This window comes from Oryctolagus cuniculus, chromosome 1, assembly GCF_051225735.1.
Source record: "Oryctolagus cuniculus isolate XC-2025 breed Fujian yellow rabbit chromosome 1, ASM5122573v1, whole genome shotgun sequence".
In the NCBI taxonomy this organism is placed as follows: Eukaryota; Metazoa; Chordata; class Mammalia; order Lagomorpha; family Leporidae; genus Oryctolagus; species Oryctolagus cuniculus.
Window position 1 is genome coordinate 7733779 of NC_142867.1, and position 12412 is coordinate 7746190.

General features: G+C 40.4%; 1 protein-coding gene across 3 annotated transcripts in view; it reads left to right on the top strand.

The window, feature by feature from the left end:
• LOC100337844 (organic anion transporter 7) overlaps positions 1–4824 on the top strand; it is a 29916-nt gene extending 25092 nt beyond the window's left edge. For all 3 annotated transcript variants that reach the window (XM_008274342.5, XM_089326048.1, XM_008274343.5), the window contains 3 exons: positions 285–393; positions 2462–2665; positions 3993–4824. In XM_008274342.5, the coding sequence (XP_008272564.3) occupies positions 285–393; positions 2462–2665; positions 3993–4053 (374 nt within the window). In that variant the 3' untranslated portion in view covers positions 4054–4824. The remainder of the gene's footprint in view (positions 1–284; positions 394–2461; positions 2666–3992) is intronic.
• Positions 4825–12412: the final 7588 nt, after the last annotated feature.

The following is a 12412-nucleotide window of genomic DNA, read 5'->3' on the forward strand; positions in this document are numbered from 1 at the left end:
ACTCTTGCCAGACTCACTTTGTCCCCTTATCTTTTGTGAATCTCAGATTTGAAGTGACAAAATGATGCCATATGATGCAAATCCTTCAATGTGTCAGTCACAATAGGTAGAGAAGTCACATTTCTTGGCTATCAGACACTGAACATTCTCTGCCTCTGTTCAGTCTTTTCCTCAATGAATCTTGCACTGCAAATATCTCCAATAGGATCTCTTGTGTCTGACATTTGGGGGATAGTGATTCCTTCTACTCTGGCTTTCTAAGTCTCACTGGTCTTTTTTTCCAGAGATGGATACCCTGCGTGTGGTATTGTCTACTTTTGGAGAAGGAGTTTGTGTGGCAACTCTCCTCTGCTCTATTACTCAAGGAAATGAACTGATCCCCACTTCATTCAGGTACAAAATCTCATGGATACTTTATGAGGTCAACATGGCTCTTTCCAGCTCATTGAGACTTATAGAAGAAACAAACAAAAAGTAGGATAGTTATGCAAACATCAGCTGTGATAGTAACAGCAACAACAAAAAGGATAGCCTGATTTTACAGGAAGCGGATTTTTACCTTTGATGGATCGACTCAACTCATGTAGTCTTTTTTTTTTTTTTTTTTTTTTTGGACAGGCAGAGTTACAGAGTGAGAGAGACAGACAGAGAGAAAGGTCTTCCTTTTCTGTTGGTTCACCCCCCAAATGGCCGCCACGGCCGGTGTGCTGTGACTGGTGCACTGTGCTGATCTGAAGCCAGGAGCCAGGTGCTTCCTCCTAGTCTCCCATGTGGGTGCAGGACCCAAGCACTTGGGCCATCCTCCACTGTACTTCTGGGCCACAGCAGAGAGCTGGCCTGGAAGAGGAGCAACCGGGGCAGAATCCGGCACCCCAACTGGGACTAGAACCCGGGGTGCCAGCGCCGCAGGTGGAGGATTAGCCAAGTGAGCCGCAGTGCTGGCTGACTCATGTAGTCTTATGATCACGGAAAGAGTGGGTACTATAGATAACAGTGTTTTGTTTTTATTTTTATATTTGGTTTACATTTTTATTACTATAAAGAGAATAGATTAAATGTAGTTCATAGACACAATTCTAAGAATATAATGATACTTCCTTTCCTCCCTCTTCTCTCTCTCTCTTTCCTTTCTTTCTCTTAATTTTTGAGAGAACATATTTTAAATTTACTTTATAGTCAAAGGCTTAGTGTTCCATTACATAAAGAGTTCAACAAATAAAAAAGTAAAAAGATCTGTCCTACAGGAATATAGACAAGTGCTATAAACAATAATCAAATTAAAAAAAAATGTCGGGGCTGGCCGACAGCGGCTTAATGCCCTGGCCTGAAGCGCCGGCATCCCATATGGGCGCCAGTTCGAGACCTGGCTCCTCCACTTCCAATCCAGCTCTCTGCTATGGCCTGGGAAAGCAGTGGAGGATGGCCCAAGTCCTTGGGCCCTTGCACCCACGTGGGAGACCTGGAGGAAGCTCCTGGCTCCTGGTTTCGGATTGGCACAGCTCCACCCATTGCGGCCAGCTGAGGAGTGAACAAGCAGATGGGAGATTCTCTCTCTCTCTCTCTCTTTCTCTCTCCCTGCCTCTCCTCTCTCTGTGTAACTCTTTCAAATGAAAATAAATAAATCTTTTAAAAAAAGTCAATTTCACTCACAATCAGTAAAGTTTTTATACAGTTTTTATACTCTCTCTATATTAACTACTACAAATAAGAGAAAACATTTGATATTTGCCTTTCAGGTTCTGGCTAATTTCATTAAGCATAATGATCTCCAGTTGCATCCATTTTGTTTCAGGAGTCATGATTTTATTTTTTTAAGTGGCTGAGTAATTTATACCACGTTTTCTTTATCCAGTGACCTGTTGGTGGATATCTAGGTTGATTCCATATCTTATCTATTGTGAATTGGGCTGCTATAAACATGAGTGTATATGCTAATTTCATTCCTTTGGATATATTCTCAAAAGTGAGATGGCTGGGTCATATAGTTGATCTATTTTTAGTTTTCTGAGGAATATCCATAGTGTCTTCCATAATGGTTGTATCAATTCACATTCCCACCAACAGTGTATTAGGGTACCTTTTCCTCCTCATCTTCACCAGTATTTGTTATTTTTGGATTTTGGATGGGAGCCATTCTGACGGGATGAGGTGACATCTCATTGTGGTATTTATTTGCATTACACTGATGGTTAGTGATCCTGAGCATTTTTTCATGGGTCTATTGGCCATTTTATTGCATCCTTGGAAAAACGGTTATAACAGTATTTCTAAAATATTGAAAATGTGTCTTGTATGCTTGAAAAAAGTTGCTATCAATTAAGAGAGTTTATTTAAACTGCAAGATTATATTGTGAGCCTAAACAGTCTGTTCTGGTGTCCCCCATAATCAAAGAAAAATAATAAATCATGACATACTTATGAACATTTTTCCAAATAATTTTTGTGTTGCTTGTGTTCCAAGGGCGACAGGTTTAGGAATAATTGCAATTTGCGGTAACTTTGGGGCTGCCCTGTCTCCGCTGATGATGATTCTAAGGATGTATTCTGAACCCCTTCCTTGGATCATCTATGGAATCCTCTCCATCGTCGCTGGCCTTTCTGTCCTCCTTCTTCCTGAAACCAGAAACCAGCCTCTGCCTGACTACATTCAGGATGTGAAAAATAAGTGAGTGAACCCTCTGGCTGCCCCGCTTCTCTGTGCCACAGGTCTGTGATGAGCAAGGCAAAATGCCAAACAGGGACGCTGTCTCCTGCACAGGCTTACACCAAAGTCCTTGGATCTAGCTTCTTTCCATGTGGTCAGTGCCTTCGGCTTAGGGACAGCATTGCTGCATCCTTCAGTGACTCCACTGATCCTACAGACCAGATCTGGCCAGCCTGCACCTGTAGCTTCAGTGGTGAGGAGGCCACGATTAGATCTTCTCTGCTCTACCTGTCCTGATGTGACATACATGTTCCTAAAGGCATGTTAAAATCATGTACGAAATCTAATGCCACATCTCATCCCCCAGATGCTGTTGGCCCACAGCTCCATAAGTGCTGGCACTATAGGGGAACTGTTACAGGACTACGTAGCCCTGTAGCTCTGAGGCTTGCCCTGCTGGCCAAGGACACTGGAGGAGACCAAGTACAGGAGTAGGGCCTTTCCCATGAACGACAAGACATCTATGGGTAGGGGAACTGCTGTGTTGCCTGTTGCAACCCTCATTGCATCTGGATGTCACTAGGAGGGAAAGTGTTCAAGAAAGACAAGAAAAGCGTGGTAAATAAAATAAAATAAGGAGATTTAAAAATGATGATTAATTGGGTAGGACTGGAAACCTTTTGTGGGCCTCCCTAGTTAGTTCTTAAGAGCCCCCTGGGGAATGGCAGGAAGTCTGAGGGTGGCGTGGACACTGCCAGATCTGCCTTCCCAGCCGCTGCCAGAGAGGCTGGTCTGTGACTTAAAAAAATTATTGTACTACAGGATGGCCCAAGTCCTTGGGTCTCTGCACCCATGTGGAAGACCTGGAAAAGGCTCCTGGCTCCTGGCTCATGGCTTTGGATAGGCCAGTTCTGGTCATTGCGGCCATTTGGAGAGTGAACCAGCAGTTGGAAGACCTCTCTCTCTCTCCCTCTGCCTCTGCCTCTGCCTCTCTGTAACTCTGTCTTTCAAATAAATAAACAAACAAATCTTTTAAAAAATAAACTCTTAACTGTTAGATAGAAATTAACAGGAAAGGGCAGAGTGGTTGCATTGAGATCCTCTTTCCCAAAAAAAAAAAAAATTATTGTACTAAAATCGATTTGGTTTTAAAATGAATTTTAAATATCCCCATATGACACATTCTTAAGATTTTATTTATTTATTTGAGAGGTAGAGTTACAGACAGTGAGAGGGAGAGACAGAAAGGTCCCGGGGTTGTGGTTTTCACCCAAGCTGGTGGTTGAAGGATGAGGGTGTCTGCTTTCTTCGAGCCCTTTCATGTGTGTGTCTGTGGTTCTCACTGCAGGGCCAGAGCCTCAACCAAAGCAGAGCGGGAAGACTCTCTGGACAAGGTGACCCGGTTTTAGGGAATTCCAGGAGCTGACTGCTGTGCAACGTGCAAGAGAAGACAAAACCCACCTTGATCATTCGTAGATACTGGCAACATTTAGAGAGTAAATAAGCACACACAGAAGAAAAAATAGATTTTATTTACCATTGTGGAACCAAGTGACTAATGTAAATTGTCAATGACTACTCACTCTAAGAAATATGAAGAAGCTGGCGCCGCAGCTCACTAGGCTAATCCTCCGCCTGCGGCACTGGCACCACAGGTTCTAGTCCCGGTTGGGGTGCCGGATTCTGCCCCGGTTGCTCCTCTTCCAGTCTAGCTCGCTGCTGTGGCCCGGGAAGGAAGTGGAAGATGGCCCAAGTGCTTGGGCCCTGCACCCCATGGGAGACCAGGAAGAAGCTCCTGGTTCCTGGCTTTGGATGGGCGCAGCGCGCCGGCTGCAATGTGCTGGCCAAAGCGGCCACATGGGGGTGAACCAACAGAAAAGGAAGACCTTTCTCTCTGTCTCTCTCTCTCACTGTCTAACTCTGCCTGTCAAAAAAAAAAAAAAGTCTGAAGAAAAGGAACAAGGGTTTCAATTTTATATTAGGCCACACAGTTGCCCAGAACCTTAAATTAATTCATAAAAGAAGGTATTGAGTTTTAATTGGTTATTTCTCATAGGTGTAGCTTTTGATGTTGTATCCTGTTATTTGCATTTTTTATTTTGCTAAAATTGTGTAAAATTACACTCTTTTCCCCTAGGGGAGAAAAATACATGAAATAAACAAAAATGGAGACATCTGAATCATCCTTACTCTTCTTATTTGGTTTTCAGCCACTCTTGGGTTTTTTCCTTGTAGAAATCAACAAATTATTCCCTTAGACTAATATAATATATTTGTATTTGAAAAATACAGAACCATGATATAACATTTGTGTAATTGTAGATATTTAACATGCTTCTGGGTTAAAGACAAAATAGATTTTAAACCCCAATTCATCCCCAATTTTTACTACAGTAATTGATAACATTTTAAGGACTTTGTGCTTTTAACACAACTTGAAAATATTTTTAAATTTATCTAGAAATGAATAATAGACAAGAAGCTATTGAAAAATGAGATTCATAGAACAAGGTTGGAACTGACTGGTATAAATCAGAATGAGCTGCAATACTCAAAATTGTGACAGCAGATACATGTACAAATCAAAACAAGTCCACATAACTAAAAATTAAACAGAACAACTAAAGCATATTACTTCAAAGAAAAGTCTCCTCAAAAATCCAGGAAAAAAAAGATGTGTACAATAAACCAAATGCCACAAATTTAAAAATAGGCAGATTTGACAGCTTACTTGTACAGAACTTCTGGAAGACAAAATATTCATAATTTATGAGGGAAATCTAAGCAAATATTTACAAAAACAGTAAAAGCTGTGAACTTTTGATAGTGTATCTATAAATGATTTGTACTTTCTTTGTAATTTTTGTGTCCACAGTTACAAAAGGATTATTCGATGTTTCAAAACTATTGTAAGGTATTGTTAAAAATCAAGTGCAAGGACAAACTAACAATTGTCAAAATTTAAATATACATAACACGTATGATTCTTTTATAGGTCTATGAGAAGGAAGACACAGTATAATACTAAAATGTTCAAAAGGCAAGAATGTATAGTTACATAAAAGAAAAACTCACAGGGTTAACGAAAAGCTATATGAATCAACAGAAAATTAAACACGTAAAAAATAGAGTGAGCAGCAGGCATTTAGCACTGTAGCTAAGACATCACTTGGGATACTCGCATTCCACATCAGAGTGCCTGGGTTCAAGTCCTGCCTCTGCTTTCTAATCCATCTTCCTGGAAGAGTGCACCCTGGAAGACAGTGATGATGGGACAAGTACTTGGGTTCCTGCCAGTCTTATGGGAGACTTGGGTTTAGTTCTGGGCTCCTGGCTTTGACCTGCCTTAGTCTCAGCTATTGTGGATGTTTGGGGAGTGAATCAGAGGATGGAAAATCTCGTTCTGTCCTTCTGTCTCCGTTTCCCTGTTTTTGCTTTACAAATAGATAAAAATAAATATATTTTTTGTTCTTTCAACTTTTATTTGCATATTCAATTTTTTTACATTTTTTATTTAGTAAATATAAATTTCCAAAGTACAGTTTATGGATTACAATGGCCCCTCCCCCATAATTTCCCTCCCACTCGCACCCCTCCCATCTCCCGCTCCTTCTCCCATTTCATTCACATCAAGATTCATTTTCAATTATCTTTATATACAGAAGATCAATTTAGCATATATTAAGTAAAGATTTCATTAGTTTGCACCCACACAGAAACACAAAGTGTAAAATACTGTTTCAGTACTAGTTATAGCATTACTTCACATTGGACAACACATTAAGGACAGATCCCACATGAGAAGTAAGTACACAGTGACTCCTGTTGTTGACTTAACAATTTGACACTCTTGTTTATGGCATCAGTAATCTCCCTAGGCTCTAGTCATGAGTTGCCAAGGCTATGGAAGCCTTTTGAGTTCGCTGACTTTGATCTTATTCTGACAGGGTCATAGTCAAGGTGGAAGTTCTCTCCTCCCTTCAGAGAAAGGTACCTCCTTCTTTGATGGCACCGTTCTTTCCACTAGGATCTCACTCTCAGAGATCTTTCATTTAGGTCCTCTTTTTTTTTCCCACAGTGTCTTGGCTTTCCATGTCTGAAATACTCTCATGGGCTCTTCAGCCAGATATGAATAGCTTAAGGGCTGATTCTGAGGCCAGAGTGCTATTTAGGACATCTGCCATTCTATGAGTCTGCTGTGTATCCTGCTTCCCATGTTGGATCGTTCTCTCCCTTTTTGATTCTATCAGTTAGTATTAGCAGACACTAGACTTGTTTGTGTGATCCCTTTGACTCTTAATCCTATCATGATCAATTGTGAACTGAAACTGATCACTTGGACTAGTGAGATGTCATTGGTCCATGCCACCTTTATGGGATTGAATTGGAATCCCCTGGCACATTTCTAACTCTACCGTTCAGGGCAAGTCCAATTGAGCATGTGTGAAACTATACATCTCCTCCCTCTTTTATTCCCACTCTTATATTGAACAGGGATCACTTTTCAGTTAACTTTAAACACCTAAGAATAATTGTGTGTTAATTAAAGAGTTCAACCAATAGTATAGAGTAGAACAAAAAAATAGTAAAAGGAATAAAGTATTAAGTTGCTCCTCAACAGTCAGGACAAGGGCTGATCTTGTTTCTCACAGTGTCCATTTCACTTCAACAGCTTTCCTTTTTGGTGCTCAGTTAGTTGTCACCAATCAGGGGGAACATATGATATGTGTCCCTTTGGGATTGGCTTATTGCACTCAGCATGATGTTTTCCAGATTCCTCCATTTTGTTGCAAATGACCGAATTTCATTTTTTTTACTGCTGTATTGTATTCTTCTTCTTTTTTTTGACAGGCAGAGTGGACAGTGAGAGAGAGAGAGACAGAGAGAAAGGTCTTCCTTTGCCGTTGGTTCACCCTCCAATGGCTGCTGTGGCTGGCGCGCTGCAGCCGGCGCACCGTGCTGATCTGAAGCCAGGAGCCAGGTGTTTCTCCTGGTCTCCCATGTGGGTGCAGGGCCCAAGCACCTGGGCCATCCTCCACTGTATTTCTGGGCCACAGCAGAGAGCTGAATTGGAAGAGGGGCAACCAGGACAGAATCTGGTGCCCCAACCGGGACTAGAATCCAGTGTGCTGGCACTGCAGGCGGAGGATTAGCCTATTGAGCTGCAGCGCCGGCCGACTGCTGTATAGTATTCTATAGCATACATATCCCATAATTTCTTTAACCAGTCTACTGTTCATGGGCATTTAGGTTGATTCCAGGTCTTAGCTATTGTGAATTGAGCTGCAATAAACATTAATGTGCAGCAGCTTTTTTGTTTGCCAATTTAATTTCCTTTGGGTAAATTCCAAGGAGTGAAATGGCTGGGTTGTATGGTAGGGTTTTAGTAAGGTTTCTGAGGAATTTCCAAACTCACTTCCATAGTGGCTTTTCCAGTTTGCATTCCCACCAACAGTAGGTGAGTTTCCCTTTTCCCCATATCCTCACCAGCATCTGTTGTTGGTAGATTTCTGAATGTGAGCCATTCTAACCGGGGTGAGGTGAAACCTCATTGTGGTTTTGATTTGCATTTCCCTGATGGCTAGGGATCCTGAACATTTTTTCATGTGTCTGTTGGCCATTTGGATTTCCTCTTTTGAAAAATGTCTATTGAGGTCCTTGGCCCATCTCTTGAGTGGATTGTTTGTTTTGTTATTGTGGAGTTTCTTGATCTCTTTGTAGATTCTGGTTATTAACCCTTTCTCTGTTGCATAGTTTGCAAATATTTTTTCCCATTCTGTTGGTTACCTCTTCATTTTCCTGACTGTTTCTTTTGCAGTACAGAAACTTCTCAATTTGATGCAATCCCAAATGTTAATTTTGGCTTTGACTGCCTGTGCCTCCGGGGTGTTTTCCAAGAAGTCATTGCCGATACCTATATCTTGCAGGGTTTCTCCAATGTTCTCTAATAATTTGATGGTGTCGGGTCATAGATTTAAGTCTTTAATCCATGTTGAATGGATTTTTGTGTAAGGTGAAAGGTAGGGGTCTTGCTTCATGCTTCTGCACATGGAAATCCAGTTTTCCCAGCACCATTTACTGAATACAGTGTCCTTGCTCCAGGAATTGGTTTTGGATCCTTGATGAAATATAAGTTGGCTGTAGATGTTTGGATGATTTCTGGTGTTTCTATTCTGTTCCATTGTTCTATCCATCTGTTTCTTTACCAATGCCATGCTGTTTTGATTACAACTGCCCTGTAGTATGTCCTGAAATCTGGTATTGTGATGCCTCCAGCTTTGTTTTTGTTGTACAAGATTGCTTTAGCTATTCGAGGTCTCCTGTGCCCCATATAAATTTCAGCATCATTCTTTCTAGATCTGCGAAGAATGTCTTTGGTATTTTGATTGGTATTGCATTGAATATATAAGTTGCTTTTGGGAGAATGGACATTTTGATGACATTGACTCTTCCAATCCATGAGCATGGAAGATTTTTCCATTTTTTGGTATCCTCTTCTATTTATTTCTTTAACATTTTGTAATTCTCATCATAGAGATCTTTAACATCTTGGTTAAGTTTATTCCATGGTATTTTTTTTAACTTTTATTTAGTAAATATAAATTTCCAAAGTACAGCTTATGGTTTACAATGGCTTTTTACCCCCTAACTTTCCTCCCACCCGCAAACCTCCCAACTCCCACTCCCTCTCCCATTCCATTCAAATCAAGATTCATTTTCAATTATCTTTATATACAGAAGATCAATTTAGCATATATTAAGTAAAGATTTCAACAGTTTGCACCCACACAGAAACACAAAGTGTAAAATACTGTTTCAGTACTAGATATAGCATTAATCACATTGAACAACACAATACGAACAGAGATGCTACGTGAGGAGTAAGTACACAGTGACTCCTGTTGTTGACTTAACAATTTGACACTCTTGTTTATGGCATCAGTAATCTCCCTAGGCTCTAGTCATGAGTTGCCAAGGCTATGGAAGCCTTTTGAGTTCATTGACTTCAATCTTATTCTGACAGGGTCATAGTTAAAGTGGAAGTTCTCTCCTCCCTTCAGAGAAAGGTACCTCCTTCTTTGATGGCCCCGTTCTTTCCACTGGGATCTCACTCTCAGAGATCTTTCATTTAGGTCCTCTATTTTTTGCCAGAGTGTCTTGGCTTTCCATTTCTGAAATACTCTCATGGTCTCTTCGGCCAGATATGAATAGTTTAAGGGCTGATTCTGAGGCCAGAGTGCTGTTTAGGACATCTGTTCTTCTATGAGTCTGCTGTGTATCCCACTTCCCCTGTTTTATCGTCCTCTCCCTTTTTGATTCTATCAGTTAGTATTCACATACACTAGTCTTGTTTGTGTGATCCCTTTGACTTTTAGACCTATCAGTATGATCAATTGTGAACAGAAATTGATCACTTGGACTAGTGAGATGTCATTGGTCCATGCCACCTTGATGGGATTGAATTGGAATCCCCTGGCACATTTCTAACTCTACCATTTGGGGCAAGTCAGCTTGAGTATGTCCCAAATTGTACATCTCCTCCCTCCTTATTCCCACTCTTATATTTAGCAGAGATCACGTTTCAGTTAAATTTGAACACTTAAGAATAATTTTTTGTTAATTACAGACTTCATCCAATAGTATTAAGTAGAACAAAAAAATACTAAAGGGATAAATATTAAGTTGTACATCAACAGTCAGGACAAGGGCCAATCAAGCCACTGTTTCACATAGTGTCCATGGTATGATTTCTATTCTTTTGAATTTGCTGAGACTTACTTTATGGCCTAGTATGTGGTTAATCCTAGAGTAGGTTCCATGTACAGCTGAGAAGAATGTAAATCCTTAAAGTGTAGGGTAAAAGTTCTGTAGATATCTGTTAGATCCATCTGGGCTATAGTGTCGATTAAATCTCTTGTTTTCTTGTTGATCTTCTGTCCAGTTGATCTATTTCTGAAAGTGGAGTATTGAAGTCCCCCAGTACTAAACTATTCGAGTCTATGTCTGCTGTTTCCTTGTTGATCTTCTGTCCAGTTGATCTGTCTATTTCTGAGAGTGGAGTATTGAAGTCCCCCAGTACTATTGTATTGGAGTCTAAGTCTCCCTTTAAGTCCCTTAACATATCTTTTAAATAAACTGGTGTCCTGTAATTAGGTGCACATACATTGATAAGAGTTACATCTTCCTGTTGAATTGATCCCTTAATCATTATATAGTGCCCTTCTTTGTCTCTCTTAACAGTTTTTTTTTTTTACTTTTATTTAATGAATATAAATTTCCAAAGTACGGCTTATGGATTACAATGGCTTCCCCCATAACGTCCCTCCAACCTGCAACCCTCCCCTCTCCCACTCCCTCTCCCCTTCCATTTACATGAGGATTCATTTTCTTTCTTTTTTTTAATCTTTTATTGAATGAATATAAACTTCCAAAGTACGACTTATGGATTACAATGGCTTCCCCCCCATACCATCCCTCCCACCCACAACCCTCCCCTTTCCCACTCCCTCTTCCCTTCCATTCACATCAAGATTCATTTTCGATTATCTTAATATACAGAAGATCAGCTTAGTATACATTAAGTAAGGATTTCAACAGTTTGCTCCCACACAGAAACATAAAGTGAAAAATAATAGATGATTTTTTTTAAATGATGATGAAATCAGATCAGACCTATTGTCATGTTTAATCCCAGTGAGAGTCAAGTTGGGAATTGCTAATTTCTTCTTCTTTTTTTTTTTAACAGAAGATCAGTTTAGTATACATTAAGTAAAGATTTCAACAGTTTGCACCCCCATAGAAACACAAAGTGAAATATACTGTTTGAGTACTTGTTATAGCATTAAATCTCAATGTACAGCACATTAAGGACAGAGATCCTACATGAGGAGTAAGTGCACAGTGACTCCTGTTGTTGACTTTACAAATTGACACTCCTGTTTATGGCATCGGTAATCTCCCTATGCACCAGTCATGAGTTTCCAAGGCTATGGAAACCCCTTGAGTTCTCCGACTCTTATCTTGTTTAGACAAGGTCATAGTCAAAGTGGAAGTTCTCTCCTCCCTTCAGAGAAAGGTACCTCCTTCTTTGAAGACCTGTTCTTTCCACTGGGATCTCACTCACAGAGATCTTTCATTTAGGTTTTTTTTTTTTTGCCTTAGTGTCTTGGCTTTCCATGCCTGAAATACTCTCATGGGCTTTTCAGCCAGATAGGAATGCCTTTAGGGCTGATACTGAGGCCAGAGTGCTGTTTAGGACATCTGCCATTCTATGAGTCTGCTGAGTATCTCGCTTCCCATGTTGGATCACTCTCCCCTTTATTTATTCTATCGGTTAGTATTAGCAGGTACTAGACTTGTTTATGTGCTCCCTTTGACTCTTAGTCCTTTCATTATGATCAATTTTGAACTGAAATTGATCACTTGGACTAGTGAGATGGCATTGGTACATGCCACCTTGATGGGATTAAATTGGAGTCCCCTGGTATGTTTCTAACTCTACCATTTAGGGCAAGTCAGCTTGAGCATGTCCCAAATTGTACATCTCTTCCCTCTCTTATTCCCACTCTTATGTTTAACAGGGATCTGTGTGCTTCCTGTCCTCCAAACCTGGGAAGTTTTCTGCTAGTGTCTCACTAAAAGGCCTTCTAATCCTTTCTCTCTCCATGCCTTCAGGAACTCCTAGGACCCGAATGTTGGTTTTTTAAATAGTATCCTGTAGATTCCCAACAATATTTTTTAATTTCTAATTTCCTCTTCTTTTCTTTG